At 50.8% G+C, this 19,659-nt stretch overlaps 1 protein-coding gene across 1 annotated transcript in view; it reads right to left on the minus strand.

Annotated features, from left to right (window-relative positions):
• Window positions 1-19,659, minus strand: part of CSMD2 (CUB and Sushi multiple domains 2) — a 590,718-nt gene that overhangs the window by 386,473 nt on the left and 184,586 nt on the right. Inside the window, exon 5 of the mRNA XM_034645185.1 lies at window positions 9,328-9,522. Coding sequence (XP_034501076.1) covers window positions 9,328-9,522 — 195 coding nt within the window. The remainder of the gene's footprint in view (window positions 1-9,327; window positions 9,523-19,659) is intronic.

Here is a 19,659-nt window from a genome sequence, read left to right on the forward strand (position 1 = left end):
TTTGGCTCAGGGCGTGATCCCGGCGTTATGGGATCGAGCCCCACATCAGGCTCCTCCGCTATGAGCCTGCTTCTTCCTCTCCCACTCCCCCTGCTTGTGTTCCTCTCTCGCTGGCTGTCTCTATCTCTGTCGAATAAATAAATAAAATCTTTAAAAAAAAAAAAGCAGTCTGGTAAGCCATCCTGAGATCTTCAAACTCCTAACCTTAGTCGATGGTTTCTAGACTGTGCTGGAACTGAGGACTAGAGAGCTTGAGGCCCACGGCCCGGAGCTGCCAGTCCCCTCTGGAGGTGGCACCTTTCCCTTCTGAGTGGTCCCTGCCTCTCGGGCTCCTCTGACACCCGGGTTCCTTGAACATCCTGCTTTGATTGAAGACACCCTAGAAGTTGTTTGGAGATTTCCTCTCACTTTAAACAAGGCATCATATTTCATGCTTACAACTTCAGAGCCATAAAATATAGCCTTCAGCTGACACCACAGTCCTAAAATATTAATTTACACTTTCTCCTTCTCTGGTAATGGGCATTCTGCACCGCCATTAAGTCGTGTGTATTCTAAGGTGCATGCGTGTGATGCCGAGCATTGCCCTTCCAAGTTTATGACTTTATTTACGATCAACTTTAAGTTCCACTGAAATTTCTTCAATTAACTATAATTTTAGAGAACTACCCCTCGGCCCCCTTGGATGTCTGTTAACTCTCCAGTGACTCACAAATTTCGGGTAGGGACGGAGGAACAATCCTACTCCCCCTTCCCTGCATTTCAGACCAATGCCAGGGCAAGATCCTGGACGCCTGCAAGTTTGGGGCCCTCGGCTCTGGGCTTCTGTCCATATCCTCAATCCCCAAGCTACTCTGCCTCTGAGGAAACAAAAGTCCCCACAGGCCCTGGGCGAGAAGCTGCCATCTGACAACCCGAGTGTGTGGCCTGAGCCAGGGTGCGAGTGCCCTAAAGACTTGATGTTCTCGCTTTTCCTTGTGCTGTGCACTTCAGGGTCCCTGGGGCCCCAGGGACCCGCTCAACCTCATCAGTCCCCTCTTCTGGGGTCTCAGGGTTCTGCCCCTTTACCCTTGGCTTTATCAAAGAGACCCCTTTTTAAAATTAAGAAATTTTTTTAATAATATTTTTTAGTATGTTATGTTAGTCACCATACAGTACATCCCTAGTTTTTGATGTAAAGTTTCATGATTCATTACTTGCATATAACACCCAGTGCACCATGCAATACGTTGCAATCACCTGACAGCATCGCTATTTCTGCCCCTCCCCAACCCCAGATGCCTTCCATAGATATGGTCCCCCAAGGCATCCTTCTGGGGAGAAGAACGCAGGCAGGACATGCTATTCAGTTACATAACTCTGTGAGCGTCCATTATAGTCCAGGCATTGTGCTAAATGCCTCACTGATACTTTTTTGTTTAATCCTCAAACCACTTGAAGAAATAGGTATAATATCACCTACATTTTACAGATGAGGAAACTGAGGTTCAGTGGTTTTTATTATTTTTTTTAGAGATTTTATTTATTTGAGAGAGAGAGAGCACGTGCGCACGCATAAGCGGGTTAAGGGGCAGAGGGAAGGGAAGAAGCAGGCTCCCCGCTGAGCAAGGAGCCTGATGTGGGGCTCGATCCCAGGACCCCGGGATCATGACCTGAGCTGAAGGCAGATGCTTAACTGACTGAACCACCCAGGCGCCCTCGCTCGGTGGTTTTTAAAACTTGCCCACAGTCACATGGCTACTAACTGTTGGAGCCAGGATTCGAATCCAGGACTCTCTGACCCCAGACCCACGCCATTATCCACCTGTTTCCAACGCTGCTCCAGGCCCTGGAGATGGGTTTTTGCAAGTGTGAGAAGCCCCCTCCTGCTCCCCCCTCCTCCGTCTGAGGGGCCTGCGGCGGGGGCTTTGTGCTGCCTTCAAAGTGCAGCCAGCTCCCTGTGCTCGGGTAGAGGTGGGTGAATCTTGAGTCTGTCTCCCTCTGAAGAACGGAGTAGCCCCTGCAGACCCTGGCTCTCCCCCCACCCCGGGAAGCGGCATCTGCCCAACAGAACAACCTCGCCCCCTCCCTAAGGCTTCTCTCCTGGAGCTCATGGGACAGGCTACAGAGGAAGGTCTGGGGGAACACAGGAGACTGGGCAGTGCCTGGCCAGGTGGACTCATCAGGGGGTGCACCCAGAAGAGGATAAGAGCTCAGGCCCTGGGCCACAAAGCCGGAGCTCTGGAAGCAACAGTGTCACCACGAGTCTCCTGCCAGGTGTCACAGGACATTGTCCTTGTCTGTAGCAGACAGTGGTGGCCACGAGCATGGCTGGGAGAAGCATGGACTTGCTAGAATCCTGGCTCCATGGTCCTTGAGCCCTGCGGCCGCAGGCAAAGTTCCTCACCTGCCCACACCTCAGTGCCCTCACGTGCAATAGCTCTTAACCTCCCGGGGTTTCTGCGAGGGTTCTGTGAGGCTGGAGGGAAGCAGTGTGGGGTCTGGCGGGGAGTTAGCGCTCGTGGAATGGCAGCGTGCGGCGTGGCGGCGGTCAGAATCACGCAGCGCACTCTCACTGGTCATTGCCATGAGCAAGGGCCTCTGCTGCACGCGTAGTGCTTACCAACCTGAGCCTCACTCCCCCTTTGTGAGTTGAGCACTGTTACTGGCCTTATGTACAGGTGAGCGAACCAGGGCACAGAGAGGTTGAGTAACTAGCCCCAGGTCACTCAGCTAGTGGGCAGGAGTGGCAAGGCCAAGATTTGAATCCAGGTGATTGGACTCCAGAGCACATTCTGGAGGGTTCTGCCATAATAACAGTGACGGCAAAGGTGATTGGAGAAGGACTGGTGACCCCAGCGGCAGGAGAGGAACCCCATGGTTAGGAATGGTATCTGGGAGCCATTCCAGAATTACTCGAGGTCCACACTGGCTGGCATGATATTTGCTCCTCTCTGCATGTCATGTAGTGTGATCAGCGCAAAGGGGTCCAGTGTGTGGTTCCCAGGCCCTCTCTGCCACCGCACTGCCAACTTAGGGTCTCGTATCCCTCTCCCCACCTCTTCCTAGCTCAGAACTTCCTCAGCCACAGAATTAACACGCCCCCTCACCCATCCCCTCTCCCCCTGCCCCCCGAGGACATCTCAGGGGCATCTCAGACTTTATCTGGATGAAATGAGCTCTCTTGATTCCCCTCAGGGCACATGCTCCCGACTCCCTGTGACAGTCATGCCCATCTCAGTTATCGACATCCCCGTCCTGCCAGCACTCAACAAAGAGCCTAGGAGTCAGCCTTGACCCTTCGTTCCATCCGCACCTACCTGCATCTCATCAGCAGGGCTGTTGGCTGTGTCCCCAAACCATGGTCCCCGTCTACCCCCTCCCCTCTGTCTCTCCCGTGGCCTCCAGAATCTCCAGGCTGCTTGCCTACTGCAGCTGCTTCCTGACTGGTCCTCCCGGTTGTACCTCCCACTGACTACAGTCCCTCTCAATCTAGCATCCAGAGTGATCATTTGAAAAAATTAAGTTCAACTGCACCATACCTGTGCTTAAAATTCATCCCTGGCTCCTTCCTGAACGTAGAACCAAACCCAAACTTCTTGTCCTGCTTCACCACAGCAATCCCTCTCCCCCCACCCCTTCCCCCCATTCTCCTTTGCCACATGGGCCTGTTTTCTGTTTCTCTAACATGTCAAACTCTCTCCTGCCTCAGGGCCTTTGCACCTGCTGTTCCTTTTGCTGGAAATACCCTTCCCCCGGTCTTCACATAACAAGCTCCTCCCATCATTCAGGATTCATTGTAGATATCACTTGCTCAGAGGGTCCTCTCCTGAGATCTCCAACTAGAGTAGCCTTCCTGTCACAATCCGCTTCATCTCCCTCGTGATCTGAAATCTGTGGATTTGATTTTTATCTGTTTTCTGCCTCCCAGCTGCCAAAATCAAATAAATACTCCATGATCTCATGGAGTCTGGTCTGACTTTTCATCAGTGCAATTCTCTGTACCTAGAATAATAAACATCTAACAATCGGCAGTCAATAAATAAGGATTGAGTTACTAACTGGCTGGTACACAGTAGGCCCTCATGAATTTGTTGAATCCTGAGTGAATGAATGAATAGGCGACCCACCCTTTAAGGCCACTGCTCGTGTTCCCCACTTGAAAACTCGGAGAGGCTTAGCAGCACACCAGCGACCTGCAGCTCTGAGCTGGCAGGGCATGGCTAGGGCTGCCTTGGACCCGTCTGACTCCATGCTCTTTCCACGGCACACTGCCCCTGTCTCGCCCCCCCCCCCGCCGGGTTCCTCCCCGTGGGCCTAGGAAACCGGGCATGCAGCTTGACACGTGCAGCCTGAGCTTCCGCAGACCCACGCCCTCTTCCCCGAGTCAGGGGACAGCAGGTAGCATCTGACTTGAACCCCAGGGCCACACATTCCTTGCTCTAGCTGCTTTCTCTCCACCTCTCAGCCCCCAGTACGTCTGAACCCCATTCCTCCCCCAAGTGGTCTTCTTTGCTCCAGGGCCCATGCCCTTCACAAGCCAGAGGCCATTTGCTGAAACCCACATGGTCTTCCTTCTTGTGATTCAAAGAGGTTCCACAAAGCTCAGAGCTCCCAGGGACCTCTGCCTTTGACAAGGTGCCCAGAGTGACCCAAAGCAAAGAGAGGTCACAGGCCCTGCCTCCTTCCCTCTGCCAGCTAGACCAAGCCTCAGAGGACCAGCAGCCTTGGGACGGGCCTCTTTGGGGGTCAGCCTCGCACCTGCTCTGCCCCCTAATATCCCAGTGGGTCCTCACTCCCCCTTAGTCTGGGCTATGTCCCCAGGCTGAGTCTACCTTTCAGCCAGGCCTGTGGCATTTCCTGCCCTCCAACCTGCTCCGGGAAGCCTTGGCCTCAGACTCGGTGTCACTCGGCGCTGCTGGGCAGGTGGGCTAACCCAGGCCAGCAATTTGCCTTCCGGGCTTGTATGCTGACGCGATTCTGGCGGTGAGTTAGACCCGTCCAGCCATCCGCTCATTCAGCAAATATTTACGGACCACTGCCCAGCGGATGAGGTTTATCCACTCACAGATGCCAGCCCTGGAGAATTCCACACGGGAGGAAAAAAGGCCAAAAGGCTTTAATCCTTCCTGAGCACGAACCGTTAACTCTGGCATGACCGCGGCTCCTGGCATCGCGCGCCGCATGACGAGCCCCCTCAGCTCCTGTACGGCCTGCCTCCTGACGACGTGCAGTTTGGAAAATCACTTTCAGAAAATCACTGGCATTACCGAGGACGTTTCCCAGCCTATTCTTGCAGCTCGTGGTGCATTAGGAATCAGACGTGGACCTGAAGCTCAGAGAATGGGGGAGGTGCTGGGGCTCAGGGAGGAGGAGAACCATCTGTCCTCCCCCAGTCATGAGCCCCCTAAGACACCAAGGAGCCTCCGGAAGGCCTCGAAGCCTTTCTGGAAGCCACACTTGACATCCTTGGCGGGCTTCCCCGGTGTGTTCCAGAACAGGGCCTTCTCTGGTATGGCTAAACTGGAAGCCACTTTTAGAAAACACTTAGAACGATCAGCCTGGGACTCTTTCTGGAAGGGCCTCGTCCATGCTGAGGAACCCAAACTTGACCCCCGTCAGCGATGAAGAGCCGCCGGCAGCATCCTAAGCAACAAGCAATTCGGTCGTGGCTTAGAAAGTTCACTCCCGCAGTGGAGACTGGCTTGGAGCGTGTGTGGTGGGGGACTGGCAGACGGCCGCCCAGGGAGGGCTGTTCTGCCATGGGACAGGTGAGATGAGACGAGAGGCAGTCTGCACCATCACTGGCCAGAGCCCCTGAACAGGGGCAGAGGCTCGGAGGCAGGGCGGGTGTGGAGAGAGGTGCACCAGGACATAGTGGCTGATGGTGTCGGGGCCAGGGAGGGGGAGGGGTGTAAGATGCCAATGGGTGTGTCTGGCTTGGCCCCCTTGCATGGTGACACTCTTCACTGAGCTGGGGGAGGCACACAAAGAATGGGTTTGGGAAGACAGAAAGAATCAGATTTTGGCTGTGCCCCATTTGAAGCACACTCTGGGAAAGGTTCAGTAGAGTCTGAGACCCATGCGGGCCCGAGCGGAGGACAGACAGTGGGGCTGGAGACAGACACTGGAGAGTCACCGCCAAGTGGCAATTAGAAGCCATGTAGTGGATGAGAAATCCCCACAGATGCCAGATGTCCCCAGATGTGAGGCCACATTGGGCCCTCCGGCATTAAGGGGAAGGCTGAAGAGAAGAGGGGAAGAATCGGCATCATCTGAGAAGCCAAGAGAGGAAGGAGAGAGGCTTGGGAGAGAGTCGTGCCCCAAAAAGGCCCCCTACACCCATGGACCACTGCTGTGGTGTGAGTGCTGGGGGAGCACCATCACCCCAGCCCACGCTACCCCCCACCTACGCCCAGACATGCAGGCACTGGACTGGGGGCCATGAGCCCCCCGGCCAAGGAAGACCTCCAGGAGGCGGCTCTCATCACTTATCTTTTACAGGTGGATTAATTTAAAAAAAAGGCATTTTCACAGCCAGCCAAGTTTCTTCCAGGTGAGGCTCTCTTTGTTCAGGACAATACCACCCTGGGAAGGGACACGTTAGCCTGCAAGGAGATGACAAAGCCAAGAGGCAAAGGCAACGCAACCCTCTCGTGGGGCCTAAGTCAAGACAGACCAAGCAGAGGAGGCTGGAGAAAGAAGAGAAGGTGTGACACACACCCCCAGGGAAGTCTGAGCCTGCCAGAAACCAGGGACAGGCTTCCAGGAAGCAGGGGCCTAAAGCTTTCGAGGCTCCTGATGGCTCAGATGTTCATTCTCAGCTGTTTGCATCACTGAGATGCAAATTCCCTGTGTTGTCACCAACACCTTCAGTAAAGGTGGTATTGTGTGCAGACACCTTTGTTAGTGGGTTTTGCCTTTTGTTTTGTTTTTTCCCTGGGACAGGAAGAGACTGAAGATAAATAGGCCACGTTAGCTCGCAGAACAGAACCCAGAGAGATGAGGCATGGCAGTGAGTTCCAGGTCCAGAGGAGGCTGAAGCCGATGAAGATCCCCAGAGACCCTGGGAGGGGACGTGGCTCTCCACCATATCGGGATGGGCGTTGATGTGAATGCCATGGCACAGGACGGGGTGACAGCCCTTCTGCCTCTCATACTTGGGCTACCATTGTTTTCCGTCTCCATATTAAAAGAGCACGGTATTTATAGTGTTGTAAGATGAAAGAGAACGGTGGGTCCTGTTTCACAACCTAAATACTTGATTTCATATACTACCCGGTTTCATATTCTATTATCAGGTCACAACTCTGACACCCCCCCTGGGAAGGGTCAGTGTTCAGCTGTGACAGCCTCTGGGCAGGGGGTGGGTAGGGATTCTCTAAGAGGAGTGGAAACAGCAGTTTTAGGCCGTGGTTGGCCACTCAGGGCCACACAGCTGTGTGGAGGGGCCAAGGTCTCACCTGATGGGTTTGGTCATTCTTGATATCAACCACAAGATGAGAGGCATATCCCAAGTTAGAAATGGGGCCTGAGAGGAGCACTTAGGAAGGTAATAATGGAGACCCTCACTCCCTTGGGTTCCTCCAAGAAGGACCAACGGGGCCGAGGAGGAGTAAACAAACATGGGGTCAGATGGCAACTCACGCTGACTGGTTGTGGCTTGTCTGTTGGGAGGAATTCATAGCCATGTGTGGGCTCAAGAAAGGGTGCTGTGATCAATGAATTATGTCTGCCATTGGAGTGGGAACAAGGGAAGAGATACACGTGCCAAGTATTTCCCACCCCTGGTGCAGACAGTACAAAGGGCGTGTGCATTCGGTGGGAAGGGGGACCCAGTCCCCTCAAGCTAGTCTTTGGACAGTAATTACAGAAAAGCTGCCTCTAAGAGAAAGGCGAAACTTGTTCCAATCATTTCTCAACTCCTTGAAACGATCCCCCCCAGACCTATAGCAGAGTGTTCTGGGATCCACACGATTTAAAGATGAGAGTTTCAAGAAGAAAAGAAAAGTCAATAGAGCAAAAGGCTGTTGAGAGTTCAAGAAATATAAGGGCCAAAACAATTCCCATCTGATTTGGCAACATGATGCAGAATATTGGGGCCAAAGGCCAGTCTGCAGAGGAGTAAATGGGAGGTGAGGGGGGAGCCGAGACAAGGCTGGATGGAGCTTTCGAGATGCTGGTTGTTCCTGGTGGCCTGGGGAAACCCTACAGTACAGTGTCACAGCCTTTAAAAGGTGCCTTAAAAAATCTACATGCATGGGGGCGCCTGGGTGGCACAGCGGTTGGGCATCTGCTTTCGGCTCAGGGCGTGATCCCGGCGTTATGGGATCGAGCCCCACATCGGGCTCTTCCGCTATAAGCCTGCTTCTTCCTCTCCTACTCGCCCTGCTTGTGTTCCCTCTCTCGCTGGCTGTCTCTATCTCTGTCAAATAAATAAATAAATAAATCTTAAAAAAAAAAATCTACATGCATGATAATCTCAATTATACACATATTCATAATAAATGCATAGTGCAGTATGGATTAGAAGATAGGAAGGAAGCACATGAAAATCATTGTTAAAATGAGTAAATTTTGTTTCTTCTTTCCTCTTTTCTGAATTTTTAAAGATCATTTAAAAATAATCATACATTATTTTTATCATCAGATTAAAGGCATGGGAAATTAGCTTAGAAATAAACTTAGTTATTATGGGCTGGAAGGGCAAAAAGAAATAGGCTGGGAACAGGGTCACCCACCATCCTGGTTTGCCTGGAACTGAGGGCGTTTCCAGGATGTGGGAATTTCAGAGCTAAAAATGAGAAAAACCCAGAGAAAAACTGGGATAATTTGGTCACCCTAGCAGTATTTTGGGGGCGGAGGGCGCTGGTGGGGTAAAGAGGTTTTGAGCATATTTGGAGGCTGAGAGGAGGACTCCATGAAACAGGGAGAGAGGCTGAATTTATAGGAGAGGGAAAAAGAAGAATCGCCAGTGTGAGGTCAGTAGGAAGGAAAGCAGCTGGGGGAGTTCCTCGCACACAGACGTTCTGTAGCGGAAAAGAAACCGTGTTTCTTCTAGACAGGAGGGCAGACTGGCTAAAAATAAGTTTGTCGATGTGGGGGAAAGGGATCGAAGGAAGGAACTCCTGAGGGCTGGAAGGTCAAGGGAGGCTGAGAAGCCTCTAGGATAGCTGGGGACTCTGAGAACCCTCAGGGGTCTCCAGACGTGCACCCCCCATAGCAGGCACCCCAAATGTTGTTGGAGTGGACGGCGTAGCTTCCCCCACTAAAGACCAGGTCCCACTAGAAGCTCCAGCATCCCATTCCAGTTACTGCCCACCCCTCAGACCCTCTCTGGCCACCTACCTCTGCAGGAGGGCAGGGGGAAGTCCCACGTGGCACTGTTCTCGGAGCCGGCGTGGCAGGTGAGCACGGCATGGCCCTCCAAGAAGAAGCCGGGGTTGCAGCTGTAGCGGACCTTGTCCCCCAGGTTGAAGGTTGAGCCCTGCTGGATGCCATTGGGCAGCCGCCCGGGGTTCCCACACGTGTGACTGGGGAGAACTGTGAAAGAGGGAGACACACAGCCTATGAGCGAGGCTTCAGCCCTGATACCCGTTTCCGCACAGCACCTGGCTGGGCAAGTCACCTCCCTGGGGTCTCCCTTCCCGGTAGACGGGCCGGCCCTCAAGGCTGCCGAGTCCCTGAAAACTCACGGTGGTCCTGAGTTAAGGAAGAGCCACGCTTGCGGCTTAAAACCGGACATGCAGGTTTCCTGCCTTTTCTCCTGTGCAGCCACGGATGTGGATTAGGTCTGTCCCATCCCTCAAGATGCCCCACGGAAATCACTTTAATCTCTTGGGTTTGGTGGCCCTGATTTCACACTCCACACTCCTCACGACCAGGGAAGGGGCGCAGAGCATGGCATGGAGTAGGCACTCATTAAACCCAGTGTCCCTCCTTTCATGTGTGTCTGCCCTGGCAGCCAGAGGGGTCCTTCAGCCCGGCAGGGCTGGGAGAGTTGAAGGGGTTGTTAGTGCTGGAACAGGCAGGGAAGCGGGAAGGCAAGAACCTGAGTTCTGATCCGACGGACCCACTTAAAGAGGAGCCAGAGAATACAACGTAGAGCGTGTGACCCGAGCCAAAGCAATCACGGCCAGCTGCGAGTGCGCTCTCACTATCCCGAGGAAATTGTTGGGGGGCGGTGCCTGAGCATCGTAACCTGCCAATCTGGGGGGGGGGTGCAGTTCCTCTGCCTGAGTCACCTGTTCAACCCAACCCAACTCCCCCAGCCCTCTGCCCTTCTCCCCAGAGTTAGAACTGCCCGTGCCCTGGAGGTCAGACCTCCGACCTACCCAAGATGTCCCCGTAGGGCAATGACAAGGGCTCACAGCCACGTCCAGAGTACCATCCAAGTACGGGTCCATCACCTAGCGATGATTTGCTGAGGTGTCACTGAGAGGCCGTAGAGCAGGGTGGTGGGGAGTTCGGCGCATCCTGGACAGATGGCTTACTACCTGCGGGACCCCCAGCAAGCTCTTAACCCCCTATGCCTCAGTCTCCTCCTTTGCAGGACAGGGATCACAACAGTACTTTCCTCCCTCACTGGGTATTTGGGAGAATTAAATGAGCGAAGATATGCAAAGTGCTTAGGACAGAGCCTGGCAGGCACGTGAGCACAATACACATGAATCTGAGCACACTTCATGAGAGCTGTGCACAATTAAAGGTATGTTAAATGTTCTGATGGGATAGAGCCCAGGAAGGGAACCAAACCCAGTCTGGGGCAGTCCAAGATGGCTTCCTGGAAGAGGTGACATCTATGCTGAATCCTGAGAGATTAGTAAAAATTAGCTACGCCAAAGAGGGTTCCAGGAAACAGAAATATCATACACAAATGCCCTGAGGCTAGAGATAACGTCGGAGCATAAGAAGCCTGAAATGAGAGGGCAGGGCTGGCCAGGACGAGGAGTAACGATGAAGAAGTGGAGGTGGCCAGCCTGAATCCTAGAGAGCTTCCGAGGCCCTGGCCGTACCCCCTTCCCTGACCATGTTGCCGTCTTCAGGACCCTCTCTACCATCCCTGATGATCTTACAACCCTCAGAAAGAAGGCTTTCCCTTCCTCTTCTTATCCTCCCCTTCCAGGAGGAGAAAGAATGTGGAGAGAGAAATGGCAGACTTTGGAATCATCTCGATTTGTGTCTGCAACGAGGTGCTGTCTCTGTCATACTCTGTGGCCTTGAGTCATGCTACCTCTCTAAGCCTTGATTCCCTCAACTGAGAAAGGAGAACAATGCCTAGTGGTGGAGGGGGTTGCCGATAATAAATGCCACAGTGCCTGGCACATAGTAGATGCTCAGAAAATGGCAGATGCATGATTCCACTGGGTCACAGGATCGCAAGGGCAGGGGTCTGGTCCACGGCTGTATCCTGGGAGCCTAACACATTGCCTGGTACTTGCAGGGACATAATTGTGTGTTCATTAATTAGTTGTTTGGGGAAGTTATTCATGAATTAATTCCTTCATGCAACAAAAATTTATTATAGGCCTACTATGCTGGGAATCAGCAATGAACTAGATAAGGCGGGTCCCTGCCCTCGAGAGGCTGATGTTTTTGTGAGAGAGTTATCTTCAGGACTGAGGAGCTCTCCATGCCCATGCTCTACCTCTACTGGGTGTGACGACTGAGATGAAAGGATTTACCTCTATCATCCTGTCCACTGGCCCAGTTTAGCATTTCCATGATCTTGCTGCTGGTTTCCTTGTTATTTCCCATGATCCCATGCTGCTGGCTACCTTGGTGTTTCCCATGATCCCACACTACTGGCTTCCTCAGCATTTCCCATGATCCTGCTGCTGGCTACCTTGTCATTTCCCATGACCCCACACAACTGTCTACCTCAGCATTTCCCATGATTCCACACTACGGGCCACCTAGTAATTTCCCATGATCCCATGCTGCTGGCCACCTTGGAGTTTCCCATGATCCCACACTATTGCCACCTTGGAGTTTCCCATGATCCCATGCTGCTGGCTATCTTGGCGTTTCCCATGATCCCACACTATCGGCTTCCTTGGCATTTCCCCTGAGCTCGCGCTGCTGGCGTGCAGTAGAGGCAGTGACTGTGATGTGTGTGTGTTTGTGAGTGTTGGGGGTTGGAAGGGCGGGTCAGGTAAACATTTGGAGAAGAAAGCAAGCTAAGGTGAGGGGAGGGAGCCAACCAGGGGAAATGGGCTGAGAACTGGTGTAGAACTAACGTTTCATTTTCCGCAACGAGTCGCAAAGACCCAATTTAATTAAATTACTAATGTCAAATTTTTAATGAACCTGCTTCTGCTTTGGGCTTCCTTCCTTCGAAATTAATGGCTGGAACGTCACTATAAATAAAAGTCGATTCTTTTTAAAAAGTCACTCTCAAACACTCACTGCTCTTTACTTAATGAGCTGTTCATAATCAGGCCGCTCTGACCGGGCACCTCCACTGGGACTTGGGTGTGATGAATGGGGGCTCAGTCCCAGCACCACCTCCTTTTTTATCTTGAGCTCTGCTCCCAAGAGGCCACGCAGTGGCCGGGGAGAGAGGGCAGATGTTGGGCTCAGAGAGGTGCGGCTTCCAATCTCAGCTCAACCACCGCTAGCTGAGTGATTTTAAACTGTTAACTGTCACCTCCAGGCTTCAATTCTTCATCTGAAAATAAGAATACTTCTTCCCATGGTGGGTATCATACTAGTTTCCTAGGGCTGTAACAATGTACCACAAACTGGGTGGCTTAAAAAAAAAACAACAGAAACTTATTGTCTCACAATATGCAGGTTTAGAAGCCCCAAATCAAGGTGTCAGCAGGGCCACATTGTTCTGAAACTTGTAAGGGAACCCTTTGCCTCTCCCTAGCTTCTGGTGGCTTTCTGGCAATCTTCGGCCTTCCTTGGCTTACAGACGCATTACTCCCATCCTCGATCTTCACGTGGTATTGTTTCTCTGTGTCTCTGTATCTAACTTTCACCTTTTTATAAGGGCGCCAATCATTTTGGATTGGGATTAGGACACACTCCAATGGGCTCATCTTAACTTCATCATCTGATCCTATTTCCAAATAAGGTCAAATGCACAGCTCCTGGGGGTTATGACTTCAATGTGTACCTTTTTGGGCATAGCAGGGCTATTGTGCCCATGAAGGACAGTTAGCTCCATGACATCCACTGCTGAGTTCCTGGTATGTTTGAGGCCCTGGGCTACAGATTTATTTTACTTAATCCTCAAAACAATCCAGTGGGATACCTGTTATCCTCATTTTACGGATGAAAAAACGGAGGCACAGAGAGTTTAGGCAACTTCCTCCAGGCTACGTAGCTAGAAAGTGACAGAGCTAGGCTGTGAATCTCAGTCTTTCTGGCTCCACTGTTCAGCACCCTTAAGTGGACTGTGATGCTGCTTCTGACACAGACCGCACTCAGCACACAGTGGGTGCTTAATCAACCAGAGTTCCCTCCCTCCCTCCATCATTGCAGGTGCCGCAACAAGATGAAGGGTGATTACCTGATTGTCCAGATTTAGTAGTCTGGCTTTTTTTTTTTTTTTTTTCTCCAGCCTGATTTACTAACCTTGTATTTTTTAATAATGTCAAGGGCAACATTTAAAGTGAGGGTTTTTGTGATGTGTCTGATGTGCACCTTGCTGGACCGACAGAGGAGATCGGAGATAAGCCACAAAGCAAGCCTTTCGAGGTGTGGCATTCTTTGATTTTTTTGATTTTGCCCGTGTTTTTTTTGGCACAGATATTATAGCTGTTCATGCCCTCCCATCTATAAAACTTCCCTTTGATTGCTTACAAAATGAAGAGTGGGATATTTACATCCAACGCAGCCCAGAACCATATTATTAAAGCTGTGCCTGACATTGAACAATTCCATTGTAGATTAGCTGTGGGGAATTTTGTCCCTTCTACAAAGCCTGGCTCTTGCCAATCAACATAATATTCTCAGTGATTGTATGACAATGAATCTCTGTGGTTGGAGTGCAGCAAAAGCTACATCGCGCCTTCTTTTATTTTTAATTTGAGACTTTAGTTCCCGTATTATAATGAAGAGTCATTTATGCTCTCTGGACAAGCACCCTCCATATGTTTTGATTTCTTATCTTTCATCAAGTAACTTGTTTCATCTCCATGGCCATACGGTTGATACTAAGTGGAAGGATGGCTGGGAAAACGGATTCAGAGAGAAGGATTACATTTCCCACAACTCTCAACATGGAAAGAGGAGATGGCATTTCGTGTGTGTGTGTGTGCGTGCGTGCGTGCGTGTGTGTGTGTGACTGAGGGGTAGTGGGCATGGTCAGGAGAGGGAGGAATAAAAACCATTCTCTTCCAAGTAACTCCTCTGTGCTAGGCACCTCTGCATTACGCCCGTCTTATTTTATGAAGTTATTCTTTGTAACTCCCTTACTTTTAGCTGTTTGGCCTTGCAAACATAATTTATTGCACGCTTACTAGGTGCTATCCCCAGTGCCAAGTGCTTTGTATTTATTTCCATCCCCAAAGAATTGTCTCTACTTGCTGCCTCCACTTCCACTCCTCCCATCTGACATATTGTATATTTGATACATTCGCTATTCTTCGTCTCACCCTGCTACCATGTAAACTCCATAAAGACAGTTTTTAGTCTCTTGTTCACGTCTGTGTCCCAATTCCTAGAACACTCCACCTCCTGTATAATAATACTTCAATAAAAGCTTATTGAATGACTTCATGATCTTATTTAATCCTTTCAACAACCCATTGCCAGAGACGCTATTCTTACCCTTGCTGAGATGAGCATGCTTGCTGGAGAGGCGGGGCATTTACTCAAGGCCACATGGCTCACGGGAGGGGGCGGGGGTTAGTGCCCGGCTGCTAAGCCCATGTACTTGGGGCTGCACTAGGCTACGGTTGCACTTGACCATCCCACCTCAACTAGCTCCACTGTGAGGTGGTGCGTGTTTCCTGAAACATCCTCGTAGGGGACTCACACTCATTTTCCTTAGGGGATGCCTCGGGTGTCCACCAGGCAAGTCAGCCCCTAGCCTGGCCCCATACATCTCCTGCTGCCTGTCAGTCAAACAAATACAGGGGCACCAGGGCCTCTGATGGGGTACTCCACCTACAAGTTCCCAGGGCCCTGTCCTGTCAGGCCTCTCCCTGACCAGGGCCAGGCATAAGATCTCCACCGTAAGCGCGTTCTCTCGGCTCAGGTTTTCAGGTTTTGCAAGCTCCTGCATCAGGGTCCCGTCAGGAGTTTTACAAAGCTACTGAAAGCTACTGATGCCTGTCCCACAACCTCCTGAATCGGAATTTCAGAGGCAGAGCCTGGGCTCGTCTAGGGCTCTGCAAAGCAGAGCTGGGATTGACAACCACTCACGGAAACCTATTCATGTCGGTTATTCCATTAACTGCGTGGGGTTATCTCTCTGAGCTGTGACCTGTTCAATCTCCGGGGCCTCTCTTGTGGCTGGACTTTGACTTCTGGGGGCTGCGAGCCTGGCCTCTCCGCTGGACTTGTCTGCACTCCGAGATAAATCACACTTGCCCTCTCCTTGCGTCTCCTTTGATATTCCTCCTCACCTCCCCCCTGGACTTCTGCACCCCACTCTGATCTCCTTGCTGCTGGTGTTGCCCCCTCCAAAGCACTGTCCTCACTGATGCTGGAGTGAGCATTCTAGAGGGGTAAACTGACTACGGCCCTGCCTTGTTCGCCCCATCAGGCGCGCATGTGCCCGAAGTGGCTTCCTTACCACCAAGGCACGCCGGCCAATGCAGTCCCCGTGCTCTTTTGCGTGATTCACAAAAGAATAAATAATGATTTGAAAGATTAATAAACATAAATAAAATGAAAGAAAAAGAAAACCTGGGGGGCTTTCCCATGGCTGTCAGGATAAATCAAAGCCTAGGTTCATGCAGTCTATCCTTCCACGATGTGACCCCGGCTGACAGATTCTGCTTTATCTCCTGCTCCCCCAGTCTCATCCCCTCCACTATTGCTATTCTAAACCACAGGCTCCCCAAGCACATCTTGCCGTTCTCTCAAATGTTCCATCTGGAAAACTCCTACTCATCCTTTGAAGCCACACTTCAATGTCACTTCCTCTGTGAAGCCCTCCTTGATGCCCTTCGTGTCTGGTAGAAACTGGAAAATCCCAGGAGGACACATTGTGATAGAAGGTCAATTCAAGCATAATATCACTGGCAATCAATTCCCAGAATCCTGGACCTCTGTGCCCGTGAACTACAGAGGCCCCTCTGGTCATGTCATCATTTTGTGACCTCACACCCCACATTTTACATGATTGGAGCTTTGGAGTCCTACTTACAGAATTACTTTGGAGTTCTAGCTGCGTGCCAATTCCTGCACTTGTCGCCCAACATTGCAACTCTTTCAGCCATCCATTTACGACACCCTGCTTTCCCAACGGGAGCTAAGCCTGCTTGTCAGTGTTTGTATAGGTGTCTGTGTTCATCACTGGACTCCCTCGAGGGGCAGGAATGACTTACTCTGTATTTATCTCGTGTTTGACTTAATGCCTGGCAGGAAGAGGGTGCTTGGTTGGAATGCGTAGAAGGAATTTTATATGTGTACATATATATAATGTATATTATATAAATATAAAAATATGCATTATATATTAGCATAAATATATATATATAAATTTATATATGTATATAAAGCAATAAATTAGTGCATGGTTGGCAAACTGTTTTCTATAAAGGACCAGATAGCAAATATTTTGGGCCTTGCCTTATGGTCTCTGTCTCAATGATTCAACTTTTCCACTGTAGTGCAAAAGCATCCACAGACAACACATGTTCCAATAAAACTTTACTGGGAACACAGGCAGCCAGCCCATGAGCCATCGTTCGGCAGCCCTGAACACTGTCATTTCAGTTACGCACTTAGCTCAGGTGTACGATTCTTTTTGCTGGGCGTCAAGGGGGGGGCAGGGGCTGGGAGAAGAGTGAGCCAAGCAGCTGGGAGTCCTGGACAGAGGTGACTGGCAGGAAGTGGGCCTGGCAAACACAGGCGGTAAGCACCCGGGGACTGAGAGGGCAGTCCCATTGCCTTTCCCCTCCTGTTTGGCCCTGGAAACAGGTGGTGCTGTTCTGGCTGCAGGCAAGGGCTTGCCTACGTTCAGTCTCTACTCTTTCCTGTTAGAATCATACTTCTCTTAGCCCCCAGGTTCCTCTTTAGGTTGGCATTCATGAGCCCCACTATAGGAAAAAGAGTCAAAGGGTCAGTTGTAGTGATAGTAACTGTCACCATTTAGATGTTTAATATGAGCCGAGCCCGCTGCTCAGCTCTTTATCTGGGTTCTTCTATTTCATCTTCCCCCGACAGAGGTACCATGAAGGTCCCCCCCCCTTTTGGGGGCTGCGGGGATGAGGAACAGCGGACCTAACTCTGACCCAGTGTCATACTAATGGTTGGGACCAGGGCTGGGGTTGAAACTCAAACCACTTGACTACAGTGCTGTCTCCTTCATCAGGTTGAAAACTTTATCTCTCTGGCTTCAAGTTTGTTTTCCCAGCGTGGAGGCAGTGCTCTGGGTTCCTGCCAGTCCCTCTCTCTGCCAGACCTAAGGCAGGCCCCACCCACACCCAGGCAGCCACTCCTTGGCCCCATCTCCCCACCCAAGTGAGCTGAGGCTGTGGAGGCATTCACCCTCCCGCTAGCAGGGGCCACAGAGGGGCTGTTAGTGCAGAATTCTCCTTGGCGCTTTATAACCACAGGACCCCATGACCTCCTCACTTTTTACTGGCCTTTCTTTAGAAGCAGCACTGAAATGCAACATCCTAGACCCCAGAATAGAGTTGCCAATTAAAACAAAGGATGCCCAGTTAAATTTGAATTTCAGAGAAACAGAAATAGGGGTTTTTAGCATAAGTATATCCCATACAATATCTGGGATATACTTACACTAAAAAAAACTATTTATTATTTGAGACTCAAATTCAGCAGGGCACCCTGTGTTTTAATTTGTCAATTTTGGCAACCCTGCCCCAGAGGGGAGTCACCTCCGCATCAATGACTTCGGCTTCTAAAGGCACTAGGAATCTCTCTGGGAAAAAGAGGAAGAAGAAAAGGAGAGAGGTAGTCCTGCCTTTAGAGAACACAACACTGAACCAAAGAGAGCCTGTGGAGTGGGAAGTTCCGAGCCTCCCAGGGTGGGGTCTGCATGAGTTTGAGGATCCCCTGCAGGATTACAGGGGAGCAGTGGGCTGTGACCCCCGCTCCTTCCCCCAGCCCATCCCTAAGGGAAGCTCCAGCCTCTGTTCTCATGCACCAACATGTCCCTCTCCTGTTTGAAGAGCCAGTGGCAAGCCTGAGGCCCTCTGATGAGTAGCTTTAGGCTGGCACAAGGCCCTCCATAAGGCAGCCTCTGTTGACCTCTGCAGCCCCAAATCCTGCTGCTCCCCGCTCAGCCTCCCCACCCAACCCAGCCGAGCAAAGGGATCCCCCAGCTTGTCTGGACAGAGCAGTGCATGGAGAATCATTGTTGCCCTGTGGGAAAACCCTGCAAAATACTGTTAGAACAGCTAAATACGCAATATGGGGCTAAAACTGAGTAACTGCAGAACGGAGCCTAGAAATGTTTCTTCTCAAAGTATGTTCTATACAAAAATGAGAAATACATTCCCTGAGAAAAGCATTCAGTGGGTCAAGTAATTTTTAAAAATACTCCAGAAACTCCCTCCTGGGCACGTACTGCATGGTGCACTGGGTGTTATACGCAACTAATGAAGCAACGAACTTTACATCGCAATCCGGGGATGTGCTGTATGGTGATTAACATAATATAATAAAAAAATCATTAAAAAAAAAAAAAGAAACTCCCTCCTGTAGCAGAAACCAATGGTCACGAGTTTACCCAAGAGGTTCTTCCGGCGAGAAACCTGTTGAACCTTACACTTAAACCAGAATCTCCAAAAATTTAACCACAGAATCTCTCCCCCCTCCCTTTTCTTTCCTCAGAATCACGTAGTAACTTCAGAATCGTTCTATGAAACACGTTTTGGGAATTGCTAGATCCTAGGGTAAGAGAAACCCGAGTTGCTTGGTTTACATTATCAATCATCACCGTCATAAAAGGACAATAGCAGTGATAGTTGACATTTACATAGAACTTCCTGGTTAACATGAATTTTTTTACAAATGTAATTTCCCTTTAGCACATCCAAACTTATGTTTTTCTGGAAGCTGGGATGGCCTGAGGTTTCCCAGGCTCCACTGGTCAGGAGCTTTGAGGACTAGGATCAATACTTATCAAAGAAGTAAACATCACTTCCAGCTGGACTCAGCATATCTTATAAAATGACAAAAACATAGGATTTTTTTCTTTCATCTGGTGACTTTTATAGCAGGGTATGTTTTCTGTTTGGCTGGGGCAGAATGATCCTTGGCCTGGTGGGCTAGGACTTCTCAAGGTTTCCGGCTAGGGCTAGCCATGTTGGGCCCTCAGCCCTGCCCAGCTGCAGAGAGGAAGTCATGAATCCTGAACCAATCTTGGCAAAGGAGCTTGAAGAGGGGGAGGCCTGACCTGGCTTGGCAGAGTGTTTTGCCGTAAGGCTGGGAATTGTAACCCTGGGTGAGGATGCCCATATGGAAAGTCATCCTTCCCTTGCTGGGGTTGTCCCACTGGGCTGCGTACTTGGCCTTGCTTTCCCTTGA

This window comes from Ailuropoda melanoleuca, chromosome 2, assembly GCF_002007445.2.
Source record: "Ailuropoda melanoleuca isolate Jingjing chromosome 2, ASM200744v2, whole genome shotgun sequence".
Taxonomy (NCBI): Eukaryota; Metazoa; Chordata; class Mammalia; order Carnivora; family Ursidae; genus Ailuropoda; species Ailuropoda melanoleuca.